Source organism: Ochotona curzoniae, unplaced genomic scaffold (assembly GCF_017591425.1).
Source record: "Ochotona curzoniae isolate NIBS_2020 unplaced genomic scaffold, NIBS_Ocur_1.0 contig_1014, whole genome shotgun sequence".
NCBI lineage: Eukaryota > Metazoa > Chordata > Mammalia > Lagomorpha > Ochotonidae > Ochotona > Ochotona curzoniae.
The window spans coordinates 3740666-3759628 of NW_024464920.1; the positions used below are offsets into that span (position 1 = coordinate 3740666).

At 51.8% G+C, this 18963-nt stretch overlaps 1 protein-coding gene across 3 annotated transcripts; it reads right to left on the reverse strand.

The window, feature by feature from the left end:
* Positions 1–6291: 6291 nt before the first annotated feature.
* On the reverse strand, positions 6292–15214 carry LOC121162137 (keratin, type II cytoskeletal 73-like). Of its 3 annotated transcripts, none has more exons than XM_040988994.1 (10): positions 14768–15214; positions 13156–13370; positions 12487–12547; positions 12157–12252; positions 11462–11626; positions 8604–8729; positions 8027–8247; positions 7264–7298; positions 6506–6545; positions 6292–6469 (listed from the first exon to the last, which is right to left on the reverse strand). In XM_040988994.1, exons 1-10 carry the CDS (start codon positions 15212–15214, stop codon positions 6292–6294), a joined length of 1584 nt encoding a protein of 527 aa, XP_040844928.1. The 3 variants fall into 3 exon arrangements, with proteins under 3 accessions (XP_040844928.1, XP_040844936.1, XP_040844921.1); XM_040989002.1 differs by having other exon boundaries at positions 6292–6397; positions 6464–6545; XM_040988987.1 differs by having other exon boundaries at positions 6292–6545.
* Positions 15215–18963: the final 3749 nt, after the last annotated feature.

The window sequence follows — 18963 nt, forward strand, 5'->3', positions numbered from 1 at the left end:
CTGTGGTGGCCCCCGCAGCTCCTCCAGCACCAAGCACAATTACCACATCCCTGGCTGTCCGTCTGTCCTGTGTGTGAGGGACACCTCCTCCAGTAGGTTGGCATGGCCATTGTGCTAACCCTTCCCTCTCCCCAGGTCCTTGTACCAGGGACAGCAGCATGACTCTGACACCGATCAGCCCTCATACTCTGCCTCTTCAAGGGGGTGCTGGCCTGGTAGCCGGGGTGGGGGGTAATGAGTGTGCAACCAAGAAATAACCGTAGTGTGTGAGATGGCAGAGAAGCCTTTTAGAGTCGTGCAGGAGAGCGTTTCTAACCCTTCTGGAATCACAACTCCTTTATAACCTAGAACAGCAAGGGTTAGAAGTGGCTGAATGTGAACACAGAGCATGCTGGAGACAAGACAATGTTCAAGCGACACTGAGCTAATGTGTGCTGGCTGTGGAATGATGCCTACACACACCAGGGTAAAGACTGGTTGTTGAGGGCCCTGATTCAGAAGCCCGAGCCTGCCTTAGGGCCCCTGTGGGACGACCAGGTGGCACCTGAGGGTACCTGGCTAACCTAGACTCCACTGGGCCAACCACAGGGCATAATAACAGCCAAGGAGTTTGCCCCATAGGGAACAAAGTGGTGGGGGAAGGGGCTCATCAGTGAGTAGTGGTGGAGATGGCGCCGGGCACAGATGGACAGATAGGGCAGTCTGGGGTGTCCCTGACCGGAAGCAGGGTGGGCTCCCTGGGCTGCCCCAGGGGAGGGGCCACTGGCCAGTGTCTGTCTACAAGGGGATGTATTTTATAAGATTTTCCTCTCCTCCGTTTCCAATTGTAGCCAATGTGTTTCTCCACATCCACAAGGAAGAACTTTCTAATTCTGGCCCTTGTGAATAAAGAAACAAGGGGGTCTAAGCTAGGAGAGGAGACGCCTACCCTTGCACAAAGCTGACTTACAGAGGAAACCTTTGAAAGCATCTGTCCTGGGTGGCTTTCCCGGAATCAGGGCTCTTCCACCCAGGAAACAGAGAAGAGGACAACTTCTTATCATCCTCCAAGGGCTTCCCTGGCGGGGCAGGTCAGGATTACTCAGGCCCGAGTTCTCCTTTGTTACAGATGGCGCAGGGGTGGAGTGACACACGCAGGTGGCAGGTGCACCAGATGTGTGGGATGTGGACAGAGGATCAAAGGCATCTCAGGTCTGAGAGAAGGACTGCTCACTGCATCTGCTCCAGGGGTACCACCACACTGGGCTGGGCGGACTCGGCCAGCAGCATCGCTCCCCGGAAACCAGAGGCACACAGCAAAAGACAGGTGAGAGTCGCACTAAGCCGGGGCTCACAGATGGATCTCTTAAACCATGGGTTATGGGGGAAGGGGGGAAGTGTGAGGGTGGCTTCTGTGTTGGGTACAACCTACCATTCAGCGTGTGTCTTCTTGCTGGAGCTTCTAGCTCCATCTTCATGCTGGATGTGAAAGGGTCCAAACTCCATAGGAATGAGCTGGGTGGTAACGACCTGCCAACCAACGCGGGCTCATCCATTGTGAATGAGGCTGCACAGGCAAAAGGATTGATGGGTGGTCTCCACACCTGCGGCCATTCACGGTTTGGCTGTGAATCTGTAACTACTCTGAACAAATTACGATTTAACAAATACATAGATGGACGGGCAGCATTAAACTGTCAAGCAAGGCTCGTGTTTTCCGGAACAGGACTGAGTACGAATGGAGTTCTCCCTTGCTTTTAGCTACTCCTAAGTTTTCTAGCATGAACACTCACTGTTGTACTAAATGACAACTTTAAACTGATGAATGAGAAGAGAAGGCAGATAGTACAATCAGAACAAGAGACTCTTCTTATTTGAAAGGATATTTTAAAGATTTATTTATTTTTATTGGAAAGTCAGAATTACAGCGAATCAGAAAGATCTTTCATCTGCTGGTTCACTTCCCAAGTGGCTGCAATAGCCAGAGCTGAGCTGATCTGCAGCCAGAAGCCAGGAGCTTCTTCCGGGTCTCCCATGAGGGTGCAGAATCCCAAGGCTTTGGGCCATCCTCGACTGCTATCACAGACCATAAACAGGGAGAAGGAAAGACAGAGAAAGACCTTCCATCCACTAGTTAACTTCCCAAGTGGCCATGACAGCTGGAGCAGAGCTGATCCAAAGTCGGGAGCCCAGAGCCTCTTCTGGATCTCCCAGGTGGGTGCAGGGTCCCAAAGCTTTGAGCTGTCCTGTACTGCTATTCCAAGCTACAACCAGGGAGCCAGAAAGAAAGTGGAGCAGCTGGAACATGAATTGGCACCCACATGGGATCCCAGATGTTCAGGCCAAGGACTTTAGCCACTAGGCTGTTGCACCAGGCCCCAAGGTTTTTCTTTCTTTCTTTTTGTTTTTTTAATTGGCGTTTTTCAAATCTGTTTTTCACCACAGAGCCCTCTTCTTTGACCATATACCTTATAGGAACAAGGATTTCAGCAAAGATATTTGAAGGAATATCATCTGAGCTGTCACCATCTCCCCGCTAAGTAGTTCAAATCTCTCAGTTCCTAACAGACTTACCATAGCTTCCCTGAAAGAGAATCCAAAGTGATACGCAGCCAGCCCCAAGTCTGCACTTGGGGGATGTCCTTGCCCAGGCCAAGGGCACTCGGAGGCTACATCCAGCATCCTCCTAGTACTGGGCAAGAAAGCCAGAACCCCCAGCCTGGTGACCACCACTGGGCATCCAGAACCAGGAAGCTGCACCAGCAACTGTCAGCGCTCCCCAAACAGCCTCGCACTCATCCTCCTCTTCCAGCCTCCCTTGGGGTTCTGTTGGGCCTTGAGATGCCACGTGCCTGATACTGACCCATGAAATGGGAGTGACTTTGACACGAGGCCCTTCTGGGGCAGGGCAGCTGGCAGCCCCAGCTGCTCGACCATCTGTCTTCCCCTGATTGGGTGACCTTGGGATCCGTGTTTCCCACATGGCAGGTCTGTCGGTCCAAAGAAAGATCCGTTGACAGGACCTTGTAGGACGGCTGCCCTGGCCTGCCTTGGGTTCGAGTGAGAGACAGACCTAGGTCTCGCTGAGGAAAGCCGTGAAGATCTCAGAGCTGCTCCCCGGAGACAGTCGATGGCAACTGTTTGAAGCCGAGGTAAAGTTTGGCTGGCAGAAATATCTCTTGATAACCCTTCCCCCCAAGTTCACGTTCATCACTTCCTATCACTATCAGACCTCCTCTACTTTCCTTCTCACTTGAGCGTCTTCAAAGATGAATTCGCACCCGACAGTTCTAACAGCCACCACCTAGTAGGTACCAGGTACTGAGCTAAATATTTCTCGAATATCACTTCATTTCTAATGACAACTTCATGGGGTAATGAATATCATTAGTTCCTCTTTTATTGACTTTTAAAATTTTTTTATTTGAGAGGTAGATTTATATAGCCAGAAGGAAAGGCAAGAGAGATCTTCCATTCACTGGTTTACTCTTCAAATGACCACAACAGCCAGAGTTGGGCTGGTCCGAAGCCAGGAACCAGAAGCTTCCTCCACATCTCTCATGTGGTATAGGAGCCCAAGCACTAGAGCCATTCTTAGCTGCCTTCCCAGGGGCATCAGCAGGGAGCTGGATGGGAAGTGGAATAGCTGGAACTCAAACCAGCGCCCATAAAGATGCTGGTGCCGCAGACAAAGGCTTAACCTACTAAGCCACAGAACCGGCTCCTGTTAACCCTGAGGCCTTCAGAGCAGAGATATCTTTTGTAAGTTCCATGGGTGGTGAGTGGCAGGATCTTCCTGACTCAGGGCCCACATGCCACCAAGGCATCAACTTTTCCTCCAAGCTCCACAAAAATAAAATCTCAACTCTTAGAAGGCAGGAGAGGGGCCTCCCTGGTGTGCCTGCTGCCTGCTCCCTCTACCCCAGATATGCCTGCACCTCCTCCTGCAGCTGCCAACCTGCCTCTGGCCCTACTTTCACATTCCAGCGACAAGAGCTTCTTTCCATCACAGTCAGTGTCTCTGGCTGCTAAACCCACCTGTCACCTGGTGAACTCCTACTCATCCTCTGAAACCTTTCTCTATGTTGCCCCCTCTGTGAGCCTCTCTCAGCCTCCATGTGCCTCCTGTGCTGTCTGGACTCACCTTTGGATCTTGACATTACATCAGGTTATAGTTACACTGCTCATTGTGATGTGTCTACCAGGGTCATGGACCAGGTTACTCTGTCCCTGTGTCCCCAGCACCAACACCTGCCATGCACATCAAGGATACTTAGTAGCATTTACTGAATTGGTCTACCCTCCTGGAAACAAGAGCTGATTCCCGAGGTCACTTCATCTCTGAGCTGGTCCCCACTTGCAACATAAACAAACAGTCCTTATGGTTAGTAGGATATCTGTTTTGACTCGGATATGAATGTGGATGCCTCCTGCAGAGTCCCAAGTGTTAAAGGTCAGGTCCCCCCAGAGACTTAGGTTAGTGGATAATGGATTCATTTTTCTGGATGGTGGATAAAGGGTGGGGATTTCACTGAGGTACCATGTCTTGGGGGTGGGCCTAGTGGGTGGCCCCCAACAGGCAGGTTTTAGGAGTGGGGTGACCCTTCTTCTGCCCGTGCTGCATCACCACCACCCTCTGGTAAATGCCATCACCACCAAAATGAGTCTCCATGGTGCTGCAGTAGGTCTGGTCAAGCGTCTGTTACAATGAAGAAAGGATGACTAACACAGCGGTCACGTTTGGATTTTGGAAAGTGTTCTCCCAGAAGCTACAAGGCTCTTCTGGTGAGAAACTGAACCAGGTACGTAGAAGACTGGTGTCTGTTTCCACTCCCAGTTATTAATGCTGGGCCATTCTGTGCCAGGAGCTCCTAGGACGTCATCTGGCTGTCTCATTTTAGCCTACCAGCCAACTTGGAGTTATTATCCATCCTATTTTATGGCTCAAGAGAAGAGGTTAAAATAGATTGAAACGTGGCTTGCAGTCACACATTTGTGGAGTCTAAGCTTGGACTTAACCTATCGGCCCCCACTCAGATGCAGCATGGGAGCCGTACGCTGAATCTGGGGGGTCTGGAGAGCTATCTGAGCATCTGTGTGTCTTAGCAACAAAGCCATGTATGTGACAGAGATGACCTAGCACTTAACAGAGAGAGAGAGAGAGCATATTCATACTCATCCACACTCAATTCAGTGGGATCCTTGCAAAACCCAAGAGAACAGGAAACTAACCCCAGGGCCCTTTCTAGGGGGAACAGGAAGTAACCCCAATACCCCCAGCCCTAGAATTTTTAGAACTGGCTTCTGACCCATTTTAGATCATGCCGCCAGACAAGGGTTGGCTTCTCCTCCCTACTGATAACCATGGAGTCCTTGAAGATGGTGTATCATGCCCAGTAGGATGGCTCAGTGGCTAAATACTTGTAAGCACTGGATTCCATTTGGGTACCAGTTCATGTCCTGGCTGCTCCACTCCCCACCCAGCTCCCTATTTATGGCCTGGGAAAGTAACAGAGGACGGCCCAAAACCTTGAGACCCTGCACCCACATGGGAGATCTGGAAGAAGCTCCCAGGGTTTGAATTTGCTCAACTCTGACCATTGCAGCCTTTTGGGGAAGATGGAGGATGTTTCTCTGTCTCTCCCTAAATCTGATTTACCTTTCCAATAAAAATAAGTAAATCTTGAAAAAACAGATTGTTCATCTACTGGAACACTGGGGAAAGCACCTCTGCTGGGAGTGGAGAGAGAGCAGTCCTGGGCACCAGTGATTCAGTGCAGGTGGTGGTAGGACCATCAAATTCCAAGACATGAATACTCCCAGGCTCCTCCCATCCATTAGCCACTCCATAATTGGCCCCAGAGACAAGAGAGAAGCAGCAGCCTGGCTCCATGTGAATTTCACGTGTTTATTGGTAAGACATGGAAAGTAGGGCAGGAACCAGAGCAGGGGACACCCCCTCCCACCCTGGATAGACAGGCCCAGCAGCAGGAGTGAGCAGCGGCCAGGCAAGAAGCAACCTACAAACAGGTGTTTGACCTGAGCTAGCATTTCTCTCCCAGAAGGGCAATAACTCATGGCCAAGGGCACACATGGCCAAGTAACTCCCTGAGCCAGGGTGTGGAGGGAGCTGCCCTAGGGAGAGAAGTTGTCTCTTTGTGAGAGTCTTCATTAGGAGAGGGCAGAGCTAAGAGTTCCCTTTGCATGGAGAATGAGGAAGTGACGTCAGGACCCATTAGGGTTCAGGAGCACACAGGATTCCAGAGCTAGCCAGGGCAAGGCAGCCTACTGGAGAAGGAAGAGCTTGTCCCTCTATCTCGTGGCTTTCTTGGTGGCTGAATTCAAAGCTGAGGTCTTGGCTGGGGTGTCCTTGAACTCACTTGCACTGCCCAGCCTGGACCTGGCCTCCCCACTGGGGCTGCAGTTCCCGCTGCCGGTGACACAGCCACCAGACAGCATGTTGTAGCTTCCGAGGGCGCCCTGCCGGAAACTGTAGCTGCCAGCCCCGCCGAACCCATAGCCAGACCCGGTGCCTGAAGTCCCAGCTGTGGAGCTACTGACGACCGCTGTGGAGGATGGAGTAAGAGGTGATCAGCTTCCCAGCCCAAGCTGACACAAATGTTACCCTCTTAAGCAAATACAACAACCATGAGCTTGGCTGGCTGTCATCTTGCTCATTTCCAGAGCCTCGATCCTGCAGTACCTCAAAGCAACCATAGAGTCAACAAAAACAACAAGCCCTCCCCCTTTTTTTTCTCCCCCCCCCCCCGTCTCAAACAATTTCCCAATTGCTTGGGTTAGGGGAGGGGGGCTTCTATGCCTGAATTTTAGGAGGGACCAGGTTGATGCTTTAAAACCATCGTGCTTAACCTGTGTGTGCACAGGTGCCTGGTTTCAAGGTCCAGTGTCCACCCTGCAGGGAAGCTGGGATGCTACTGGGGCTGGGAGCCTCCACTTTGTGCAGTTGGGATCTCTGGCAAGTAGCCCATGTAGCAGGGATGAGGAGACCATCAGAAAGCTTATAGAAAACGCTAACTAGGAAAACACTCAGCAAGGGTTTCAATTTATGGGACTTTGCGGGGGGGGGCATCAAAATGAGCATATCTTGTTAATTCTGTTTCTCCACACACTTTCTAAAGTGCCTTGTATATGACAGTAAAGGTGCACCAAGCAGAGCCCCCAGACTGTGGCACCAGGGCTCAAGGGGTCCTGTCCTCTACAACCACTCATTCCCTGTTGTGTGAATTGGAAATCCTCCCCCTCTACCCGGCACGAAATACTCACAGATGCTCACGGAGTTGGTATATTCTCCAGACATTCTGCATGGAGAGAAAAGCACAGGTGATTTCCTCTCCTGTCGAATCGCAGCCTTGTCCTCAAAGAGCCTGATGGCTGTCCCAGAGAGCACCCACCAGGCCACCTGGGCCTCCATGAGCTCAGCTACTGGCCAGACCTCATTAACTCCACCTGCTGAACCTCGGCCCCACACTCCTTCCCTCCCTCTCTCCCTCCTTCCTTCTACTTCCCCCATGGGCCCAAGAACATCCACTCTCACACCAGGGTTCCCTCCTACCTATCCCCCTCCCTTGAATTCACTGGCTCAATCTGTGAAGGTACTGCCAGAGCAAACACCATGAGTGGGGCCACCAGCAGCGGAAGTGGGCGCTACATCTAAGGAGCTAACAGATCCTTCACATTTTCTCTCTAGATCTCAGCTACAGCATGGTACTCAGCTAGGCCAGAGCCACCTGTAGCACTGTCTAGTGTCACAGTGGCCACTTGCAATGTCCACGTGACAGAGCTCACGTGTTAAATGAGATGTGCCTTACACCACCAAGGTGCACATCTCTTAAAGATTGGCATCACCAGGGCAAACAAAAAACTTTTCCAAATAAGAAAACAGGAAGCTGTAGTAAAAGCAAATATAATAAATAATGAAATAACTTAATTAGTCTTTGGACAGATACCTCCTGCCAGGACACTCCCACAATCCTCTCCCAGCTTGGGATTTATGAAGATGCTTCCAAGGCCTCATTCTACCCCGCACCTGCACTCCTCGCCCTCCAGCAGCTTGCGGTAGGTGGCGATCTCAATGTCCAGGGCCAGCTTCACACTCATCAGCTCCTGGTGCTCGCGCATCATCCGGGCCAGCTCCTCCTTGGCCTGCTGCAGGGCAGCCTCCAGCTCGTCCAGCTTGGCCCGGGCATCCTTGAGGGCGCAATCACCCCGCTGCTCGGCGTCAGCCACGGCCGTCTCCAGGTTGCTGCACTGAGGGGCAGAAGGCACCATTCTTTCTGAGTCCTAAAGTCACCCTGGGCTCACCCTAACCCCAGCACACTCACAGGGCCTAGGACCTGCCTGTGCTGCCCCAGTCCCTGAAGCAGAGACCCAAGTATGAGCAAGGCCATGGCCATGACAGTAATGCAGTCCTAGGGGATCTGAGAGCAAGGGCTTAGAGCAAAGGCCTTCTGGTTGCTTCCAACTTCAGATGGGAGCCAAGGGGGTGGGGGTGAGGCAAGGGAGGGTTGGAGGCTGGAAGATCCGGAGAGGCAGAAGGGCCAGGGGCTGTGCTGAGTGATTCTCCCCATCCCTCGGGAGTTGAGTTAGGAGCCCCAGCCTCTCACCTGCTTCTTCACATTCTCGATCTCTGAGCGCAGCCTCTGGGTGAGTCGGGTCAGCTCTGAGATCTCGTTCTTGGTGTGTTTAAGGTCATCCCCGTGGCGGCCAGCTGCCAGCTGCAGCTCCTGGAACTGGGCAGGGAGAGTTCCAAGCAGCAGCATCAGTTCAGGGCTAGGCTGAGCCACCACTGGCACAGAGGCTGTGTTGTGCCAGGCAGAGATGGGAAGGGGTTCTCAGCTCTACTAAGCCCTTTGACAGCCTGCTGGTCAACCATCTGTCTGCTAGGTTTGTTTGCCTCCAGTGCAGCTGAAGATAGTGGCTTCCCCTGGCCTTGAGACTGCTGAAAGTCTGTCTCTACTCTCCATTCTTCAACATTGTAACACACAGCTCTGAGAATGATACTCCTCTACCCATAGCCCTTCAATGTTAAGGTCAAGTTCAAACTCATCACCAGGGAACAAGACGCTCACTTTTCACTGTCCCTGTCTAACCCCTGTCTTTGTCTTCCCAGGTGTGTCAGTCAGTCCCATGGCTCCCCCAGCTATTTCATGTGCCTCATGTCCCTATGTCTTTGCATGAGCGTCCTTCTTAGAAACTTTCTCCCAACCTGCCTGCCCTTCCCCCAGCCAGCTGCAACTCAGCTTCAAGTCGCTTCTTCCAGGAAGCCTTCCTTGATCCTATGCAAGTGTGTGTCCATCGCCTGTGGCCCACTAGTGTGTAGGTCTGATCACATTGTTTTGTGAATGGACGCTTCTGTCTCCCCTCTGACTCAGAATACATGGATGGCAGGGGGTTTTATTTCTGAATTAACAAAGCCTAACACGGTGCCTGGTTAGAGCCAAAAAAAAAAAAAAATGTCATAGGGACAGCAGACATTTCACCCACAGATGAAGTTGCTGCTTTGGAATGCCTACTTCTGATCTAGCTTCCTGCTAGCCTACACTCTAAGAGGTTGTAGATCTTGGGTCCCTGCCACCAACATGGGAGACCTGGAGGGAATTCTAGGCCCCGGGCTTCAGCCTGGCCCATCCCCCAGCTATGGTAGGCATGTGAACCAACATACTGAAGATCCAGCTCTTTGGTTTTTTTTTTTTTTTTTTTTGTCACTCTGCCTTTCAAATAAATCAAATACTTCAAAATATATATATATATAGAAAAAAATTTACTTCGTTTATTTAAAAGGTAAAGCTATATAGAGAAAAAGAAAGAGAAAATCATCTATCCACTTATTCACTCCCCAAACAGCCACAACAGCTATGGATTGGGCCACACCGAATCCAAGAACCAGCAGCTTATTCTGGGTCTCCCACATGGGTGCAATAGTTAAGTACTTGGGCCATCATCCACTTCTTTCCCAGGTGCATTAGCAGGGAGCTAGGCTGGAAGCGGAGTAGCTGGGATTCGAACCTGTACCCATATGGGATGCTGGCACTACAAGAGGCAACTTAACTCACCCTGCCACAACGCTGGCCTCTTAAAATATTTTTTTAAAAGGTTTCTTCTGAGTGAGTGAACGGAAGACGCAACTGATTAGGCATCCATCCATGTTTCCTGGCTCCTATGCCTTGAAAGCATGATGGGCTACAGGAATCTTGCTGGGCTAAGAAGGATGTGGCTGGCAAGAATGTTTTACATGTGGTGGTGGTATAAATTCAGATACATGCCAACACCACTGGCCCTGGACTGTGGGTCATTTGCTCCAGCATTTGGGTCCAGAGGCACACAGAGCAGGTGCACCCCCAGCACAGGCCTGTCTGGGTCTCCAAGGGCTGGGCCACACAGGTGGAGGTGTCCCATGAAAGATGCTGAGTCTTCTGGAAGGTTGGAGGTGGGGATGTGGGGCTGTTCTCCGTGCTCCCAATCCCCCCCACCATGTGACGTCAAGGGCGAGCTAACCCTGGAACAAGCCACCTTCCCTTACCTCTCACCAGGCGGCAGTCAGACCCCCCCCAGGTTCACATTCAGTTCTGTCACCTACCAACTAAGACACCCTGAGCCAGCAAATTCCTCTCTGTAAGACTGCTTCTTCATTGTTAAAGATAGTGGGGCGGAGGAGGGAAGCGGTGTTAAAGCCAGTTTTTCCAGTACAGTTGGGAAGTGGATGGACAGATGACCCCAAACATCCCTCCCCCACCTCCACTACTCGCCTACCATCTGAGCAGGCCTGGCTACATCCTTGAGATAAGGCTGGAAGCAAAATAAAGGACAACCCAGAGGGCCACAGACACATGGCACTTTCAGCCCTAGCTGGCAGCATCGACTTGGGAGGCCCTGAGGACCAGGGCCTGGAGTTGGAGCCTTTCTCTAGAAGCCCTGGCCGGCTTTGTCTGCTTGAAAGTCTCCCTCCTCCCCTGCTGCAGGCCAAATCTCCCATTGCCTGAGCCAGCCAGGTGGGAGACTGGGCGAGGGAGAGATAAGGTCTCCCAAGAGTGTGGGTTTCTCCTGAGAAAGAGCCAGATAAGCAGCAAAGAGGAGCAATTAGGGGGTTGCCATCTTGATGTGAAAAGCCAGAGAAGCCCTCCCCACCCACTGGACTTCTTGTCGCTTTGTCGACAATTAGATTTCAAAGAGAAGGTGGAAGCCACTTGCAGACGCCCCTCATGTAGTCCAGTAAGTGGAGTAATTGAGATGTCAGCTGCTTCTGCTTCTCCTCTGCCTGGTCCTGTCTCAGACTTAGCCCAGAACTCTCAGCCTCCGCCCTCAGCTCACGCAGACCCTGCCCCACATTCAAGCCCTTTTCTAGGTTGGAGCTGCACTTCCTCCTCCCTTCAGCTGTGGTGGATGGGCATGGGGCAGGCTGAACAGACGATGGACTCAGAGGGCCCTGTGTCCCTGACCCCAGGGAGGCAGCACGCAGCCCCACCTTGGTCTGGTACAGTGTTTCGGCCTCAGTCTTGCTCCTTTGGGCGATCTCCTCGTACTGGGTGCGGACCTCAGCGATGATGCTGTCCAGATCCAGCGAACGGTTGTTGTCCATGGACAGGATGACAGATGTGTCGCTGATGTGGGATTGCATCTGGGCGATCTCCTGCAGACAGGGGAAGCTAGGAACTGTGGCACCCCACTGTGGCTGAACAACCCCCCGGAAAACACAGATCCAAACAATGTTCCCACAAGCTGATGAGACATGAGCTCACCCGCCTGCATCTTGACACTGCCTCAGGGCATCAGCAGCAGCCCAAGGAACAAAACAGCCCTGAGATGGGACAGGAGGACATTGGAACCCACAGGTGCCTGGCAGGAAAGTGTAAGGATAGCCGCGCCCCCCATATCCACATTCACCCCAGTAGATGCCTGCTTGGCATCTCAAGTGGCAGGAAGAAAGCCAACGGGACAAAGAAGAACTCAGGCTGAAAGTTTAATGCCAACTGGCTTCCAGAGACTATTGGGACATGAGGACAAGTGGTCGCTCTCCCCTTTGACCCACCAAGCTCCCAACACTCATGTGATGGTGGTCCCCGGACTCCCAACGTGAATGACAAATAAGTCACTGCTCATCGCAAGTGGCCATCCGGGTGCTGGACTGGGGGAGGGGAATGGGGAGCAGGAAGGCCTTACCCCCTCATACAAGCACTTGAAGAACTTAGTTTCCTTGTCCAGGGCTTCCACCTTGGCCTGCAGCTCCACCTTGCTCATGTATGCTGCATCTACATCCTAGGGAAAAATCAGAGTCCCCTCCCTAACGTCACCTGCCTTTGAGTCCAAACAAGCCCTACCCCCAGGGTCGTGGCGGGGGGGGGGGCAACACACCAGCTTGTGTGTGCCAGATGAGCATCCACGTGTCCCAGGATGTCCCCAACCCTCCAAGCTGCAGGCTCATCTGCTCGTACTGCTGTGTTGCCCCCCACCATGACCCTGGGGGAACAGAGGGCCATGAACCCCACCCACCTTTTTGAGCACCACGAATTCGTTCTCAGCAGTTGTGCGTTTGTTGATCTCCTCTTCATACCTGCAGGAAAAGCATCAGAGTCTAGTCAAGTGTGTGCATGTGTTCTGACAGTGAGGCCCCAAGAGAGAGGCCCATCTGAAAGATATGCATGGGTGTGTGTGTCTGGGTCTTTGCAAGTCTGTGCCAGCTGCCCAGGACTGGGTGGACTGAGTGGGAAATAGGCTGCTCACAGACCCCACCACCTGGCAGAGAGTAGAGAGACTGCATGGCCTGGCTGTGGATATCCTAGGAGGCCTGCCAATCAGAGGGTGCATCCAGCCCCCTGCGGCCAGGTATCCCCACCAGCATCTCCACCTACACCATGGCCAAGGCAGGGGCTCCAGAGAAGCCAGAGTTGTCCCCAATGACAAGAAGAAGGAACATGGCCCAAGTGACCTAAGGGAAACAAGATGGGGCCCTAGAGCAACCCCAGGTCCTGCCCAGCCAGCAGCCCTCCTGGCTTGCCCGTACTAGGCACCCATCTGCCTCGGCTATGCTCAGAGAAGTCTCCTCAGCAAGTTCAGCCCCCTCCAAGGCAGAGGTCAAGGTCCTGGCGCCCGTCAGAGAAAGTCCAGTCCCAGGAGGCAGCCAGCTTGGGTGCAGTGTTTCCCCACAGCCTCCCCACTCACCTCTTCTTGTAGTCCTCCACCACATCACGCATGCTCCGCAGTTCCGAGTCCAGCCTCACACGGTCCCCGGACAGTGTCTCCAGCTGCCTCCGCAAGCTGCTGATGTAGCCCTCGAAGATGGGCTCCAGGTTGTTCCTGCGGTTGTTGAGGTCCAGCTGCTGCAGCAGCTCCCACTTGGTCTCCAGCACCTGGTTCTGCTGCTCCAGGAAGCGCACCTGCAGCCCCAAGTCCCACCACCATCAGTCAATGGAAATAGGAGAGGGTTGGAAACCCCCATTCCAGGACATGAACAGTTCTCTTGGGCTATGCTAGCTCCAACTGGTTACCACAGTTCTACACCAAGGCCACCCAGGCCCACCCTAGTCTGTTTTTTGTGTGATCCCCTCACTACACAAGCAACCCTGAAGGTCACTCCATCAGTCAGCTCAAGACCTCTTGTCTGGCCTCACCTGCCAGGGCGTGTGTCTATGGCTAGCATAGCCTGGGCTGCCTCATTCAACAAAATCCTTAGACGCACAATGGCGTGTGCTGGCTGGTGCTCCTGGGCTCCTCTGCTTGGGACTGGCACCCTGCTTGTGCTGTACCTGCTGCCTATCTCTTTGTTCATGGCCTCTCCCTTTCGGTCCAGAGGGCAGGGGCTCAGCTAACCCAGGGGCCTGAGCTCACCCATCTGCTGATGGTACATCCAAGTCAGAATCTCCATTATCTCATAGCATCACCCCATGGGGAGACCAGATCTTGTTGAGCTGTGACCTAAAGCAAGCGTGTCTCCCTGACTGCAGACCCTTGGGTGGCTCTCCCTCCAACCTACCTTGACAGCATCCAGTCCAGATTCTTCACTGGGCTCTTCACATTGCGCCCAACCTTCAGCATCCACCCAAATGAAGCCCCCTCCCACAGACACGTCCTATCTCTCCCTGGATTGCCTCTCTCCCACCTGCATCTGGAAAACTCCTACTCATGCTCCAATGCCCTAGCACAGTGTCCCTCCTGGAGAACTTCCCCCCAGTTCCACTGAGCTCAGGAAATCTCTCCTTTCTAAGACTTTCTGCCACTATGTCCCTCCATGGTTCCTAAATCTAGTAGTGGAGGATCCCCCTCGAGAGTCTTCAATTCAGACTGCCAAGAGCATACACTGCCACTGGGAGTGCAGGTAAGGCTGAATCCACTGGATTGGAACCACATTTGAGAACCCTTGCTCTGTCACACTGTCTTCCCACCCGCCACCTGCCTGGCCTGGGATGTTGAGAGTGTGGCAGACAGAAGCTCGAGTTGGACCAGAGCCTGAGCTGATGGAGGCGCCATAAGGGAAGAAGGAAGTGTCTTCACTTTCAACACAACCCAGGCTCTCGTGGGCCAGGCCTCTCTTCTGCCTAGCTTGGCAGCCTGCGGGCCACTTTCTCTGTCTCCTGTGCCACTTTCTGGATTGAACTCTCCTACTCCTCTCACTCCCTCGACCCTCAGTAATTATTTTCTGACAACCAGGGCTTGGTCCAGTAGTCACCTGCCATAGGCTGTCTGCCTCCTGGACAGGTGTCTGTCTTCCTATGCTTCCTATGTGTGTGGGAGGGGGAGGCGGGGCTGCATGCCCGGTTCTCTCTATAGCTCCCACCTTGTCGATGAAGGAGGCGAACTTGTTGTTCAGAGCCTTGATCTGCTCCCGTTCCTGGCTGCGCACTTTCTGGATCTCGGGGTCCAGCTCCACATGCAGAGGGGCCAGGAGGCTCTTGTTGACAGTGACCTGGTGGATGCCTCCTGGCAGGAAGACAAATGGACCCGCGGACCCCTGGGCCACACTGCCGAACATGCTGCCCGCAAAGCCAGTGGGTCGGCTCCGGCCAAACCCGTAGCCCCCAGCCCGGCCACTGCCACTGGCCACATTGAAGGAGAGGCTCCGGGTACCTCTCACGTTGTAAAGGCTCCGGCTGCTGAAGCCCCCGCTGAGCCCTTTGCTCCCTGCCCGGTAGGAGGATGAGCTGCCCCCAGAGAGCACGGCTGAGCAGCCGCTGAAGCCCCCCTTGGCAGCAGCTCCAGGCTTGCAGGTGAATTGGCGGCTCATGCTGGGAAAGTGGAGAGCTGAGATAAGCGTGCACTCTTGGCGGTGTGCAGTGACGTCCACCTGCCACAGACCTCAGGCTCCCGTTTTATATGGCTCAAGAGGGAACCACCACTCCTAATTGATGGGTTTAGTTTGCCTGGGAGCAAGAAATCATTTTTTCCCCCTAACAAAATCAGAGACACTTGGGAACATAACTTGCAAATCCCCAAAGTGCTGGGCTTGCAAGCCTTACTCTTGTAATTGAGTCTTATCTCTGGAACATGAGATAATTAGCCTAGCCAAATTATCCCTAGAAGAATCTTGGTTGGGAGAAATGTCCCAGGCTCAACAGCCATTCCCCATGGAGAAGAATGGAAGACCTCTAATTGGCAGCACCATCAGTGAGAAATCTCACGCATCAGATGGGCTGCTCTGGGACCCTGCTGAACAGCTTTTATGTGGTTAGGAAGAGATGGGCCTGGCCTGACTTCCCAGGCCTCCTGGAGGAAGTTCTCACGGCTGGCCAGGATCTTAGTAGCTCAGAGCTCTGGGTCCCCATGCTGTGCCTTTCCAAGGTCCCCAGCACACACTGACTTCCTTGTACCATCCCTGTGCCCCTACTCTTAACCTTGAAGTAGCAGCCAAGACCACTCATTGCAGTGGCTGACCTGGGGTCAGGACTGACCAGTGTCAAAAGAGCTCCTTGCGCACTGAGCCTGTGTTCTATCTACCTAGTGCTCCTGGGGGAAGAAGAGGGAATAGAGATAGGAGAAATGAGGCCCAGAGCCAGAAGTACTTCAGAAAGATCACTGGAAAGTAGGGTTAAAAGGCAAGTGTATTTTGCTACACGGTGATGAAACCCCTTCTCCCCAGCCCCATATTACACTGTGACAAGGATGCAGAATTGCTCCGAGGGTGCTCCTATCAGGATACCAGGGTCAGGCTGGAGGTGACTGCAACCTGTGTCTCAGCCAGCTTGTGAACTGCCATGTGTCACAGGCCCAGCCGTTACCCCACCCCTACCCCACAAGGGCCAAAAGCAAGTGTTGACACGGCACCTGCCAATTCTCCAGGGAGGCCTGAGCCCCTCTCTGCACAGGCAACCTTCACTTTCCTTCTCTGTTTCTGGCGGTCTCTCCTTGTGCACCTGCCACAGAGGCTTGTCCCTGGCCCCTTGTCCCTGTCCAGCTGTGCCTCTCAAGCTGACAGCCCAGCAACAGCTCCTATTGTGTAAATCATGTCCACAAACCAGATGTCTCTACCTGTACTCTGATGGGTGCCCACTTTCCCCAAGGGCAGAAAGTCTCCCAAAAACAAGACCAGCTTCCAGTCTCCTTCTGGTTCTCTCTACCTGCTCTCCAGGGGGGTGAGAATCCCAGAGGATGAGGAGGTACCCTCAGGTGATCTTGAAGCAGACATACAGACTCATAGTTGCTCTTTGAAATCATAACCACCGAAGCACATGATCCCTGGCATCTGTTTTGACAATTCCTCTAAGTGGCTTTTCAAACAGCAAGCCCTTGGGACTGGCATTGTGTGGGCTAAGTCTCTGCCTGCCATGCCAGCATCCCTTATAGGTGCTGGTTCAAGTCCTGGCTGCTCCACTTCCAATCCAACTCATTGATAATGTTCTTGGGAATAGCAGCAGAGGATAGCTCAAGTTCTTGGGTCCCTGTACCCACATGGGGTGGGCGGGACTAGGAAGAAGCTCCAGGCTCTTGGTTTCAGCCTGGTTGTCATGGCCATTTTGGGGAGTGAGCCAGCCAACAGAAGACCTCTCTCTGTCTCTGTAACTCTGCCTTTCAAAGAAATAATAAGCACATAGATAAACAAAAGAAGGACATCACATATATATGTACACATATACATATATGTGCATACACATATACATTTACACATCATATATGTGTGCCTATACATGTATATATACATACATAGATGATATGTCCTTTTATTTCTCTCTATATATAATTATTATATTGTATTTATTTATACATATAGTGAGCCCTTTGCATTTTCTATCACACCAAGGGAAACTCAACACCAGATGAGCTTGAATCCAATCTTCACTCACCTCATCAGTCCCACCTCCCACAGATGGCAGTCTTACCCTGGTCTTCAGCCTTGGCCCAGACCTCCAGGGCAAGTATTTCAGGAGGTTCCAGTAGAATAGCAGGAGGAGCTCAGCCTCTCACCCTCACAAGCATTGTGGTGTACACAATAATTAGAACTTCCCCATGCAGGAAGATGGAGCAAGCACGGTTTTCCTAATGTAAGGAGGTTCCAAAAGGGGAGCCAAGGGAGGCATACCAGGTAGGGCATTTGGAACCCCAGGAAAGACATGGTGGTGATTTCTTTGGGTCTTCTATTTGTTATCCTGGGAGCTCACAAAAATTGCTTCAAGCCCTAGCAAACTCCTGCTTTCCTTAGCTGTAGCTTGGAAACAGCGAACTTATGGACGACAACGCCCCTTCTCCACCTGAACACCACAGAAAACCGATCTCCCCCACACTCATGCCAGACAAAGCCGAATGGGAAGCCAAGACCTTTACTGCTACCAGCTGCCCTAACTGCCACCTTCCCCAGAGTCATGTGGTATCAAGGGGGTCCAAAGAGGGAATGGGGCTTTCAACTCCACCACGTAATCTCAACGTCCTGAACGTCCTGTATGAGAGAAGATGAGGTGGGGAGCCTGAACGCCCCTCTACCTGGAAGCAACAATATGGCATCCCTGCCCTCTCCTGTGCCAGCACAGTCTTAGAAGAAAAAGCAGCTAACAGGGAAAATTTCAGTTCAATTTAGTGCCTCATCATAGCAGCCCAGAGGCCCAAGTTTTGGTCAAATATCACCTGTCATATCAAGAACAGAAGAAGATCTTAAACTGAATGAAAATGGAAACATCTCGAATCAACAGTGATGTTGGAATTATCTTGTAAAGGTTTACAAGCATCCATGGCAATTTAGAGGATCTCAACAAAGATGTGAAAGATTTAGTAGAGCAGCCAGTATAATAGCTCAATTGGCTAATCCTCCACTTCCAAACATCAGCATCCCATATGGGCCTTGCTGCTGGATCGGGGGAGCTAGGACATGAACCATCAATGCCAAAATCGCAGGCAACAGCCACATGCTGATTGCCACAACAGATATTCTGTTCTTGAATTTTCTGTTATATTTGGTGGTGACTTAAGCAAAAAGTGCAATGCTGTCTGATATCATTCTGAATGCATTTAAAAGAAATATTTAAGGAATTGTAAATGAGAAAGGGTGAAAGGATGTAAAGTTAAGATTTGTCCATTTCACCTGCATAGCTAAATGATAACAGTAAACTATTTATGACATATGCAAAATGAAATACTTACCATCACCGAAAACACTATACAAAGGCATACCCTCAAAAATATATACATAAATCAAAATTGATTCTTACAACTGTTGAAGGAGCCCACAGGAAAGTAGAGATTATAAACAAAGAGAGTAAATATAAAACAACAATTTAAATGGAAGGCTTAAGCCCTAGCATGCCAATAACTATGTTAGGGAGAAATGATCTAGATACACCAATTAGAAGTCAGAGATTATCAGATTATGTACTGCCTACCAAAAAATAACATGTGTGCGAATTTAAGTGAAAGGATGGGACAAGATACATCTTGTGAGAATGAATCAAGACTGAATAGGAGTGGCTATATGAAAATCAGATAAAGTTCAAAGCAGAGAATATCACGAGACAGGGAGCGAGAGACCTCACCTGATGACAAAAGACCCAA

Bases quoted from the DNA above. Each gene is read 5' to 3' on its own strand.
- LOC121162137 (XM_040988987.1), bottom strand. From the start codon at position 15,214: ATGAGCCGCCAATTCACCTGCAAGCCTGGAGCTGCTGCCAAGGGGGGC. The intron at 11,627-12,156 runs GTAAGGCCTTCC...CCCTGTCTGCAG, and splicing joins TCAAGTGCTTGTATGAGGGG to GAGATCGCCCAGATGCAATC. The intron at 7,299-8,026 runs GTGCGGGGTAGA...CTCTCCATGCAG, and splicing joins CTGGAGGGCGAGGAGTGCAG to AATGTCTGGAGAATATACCA.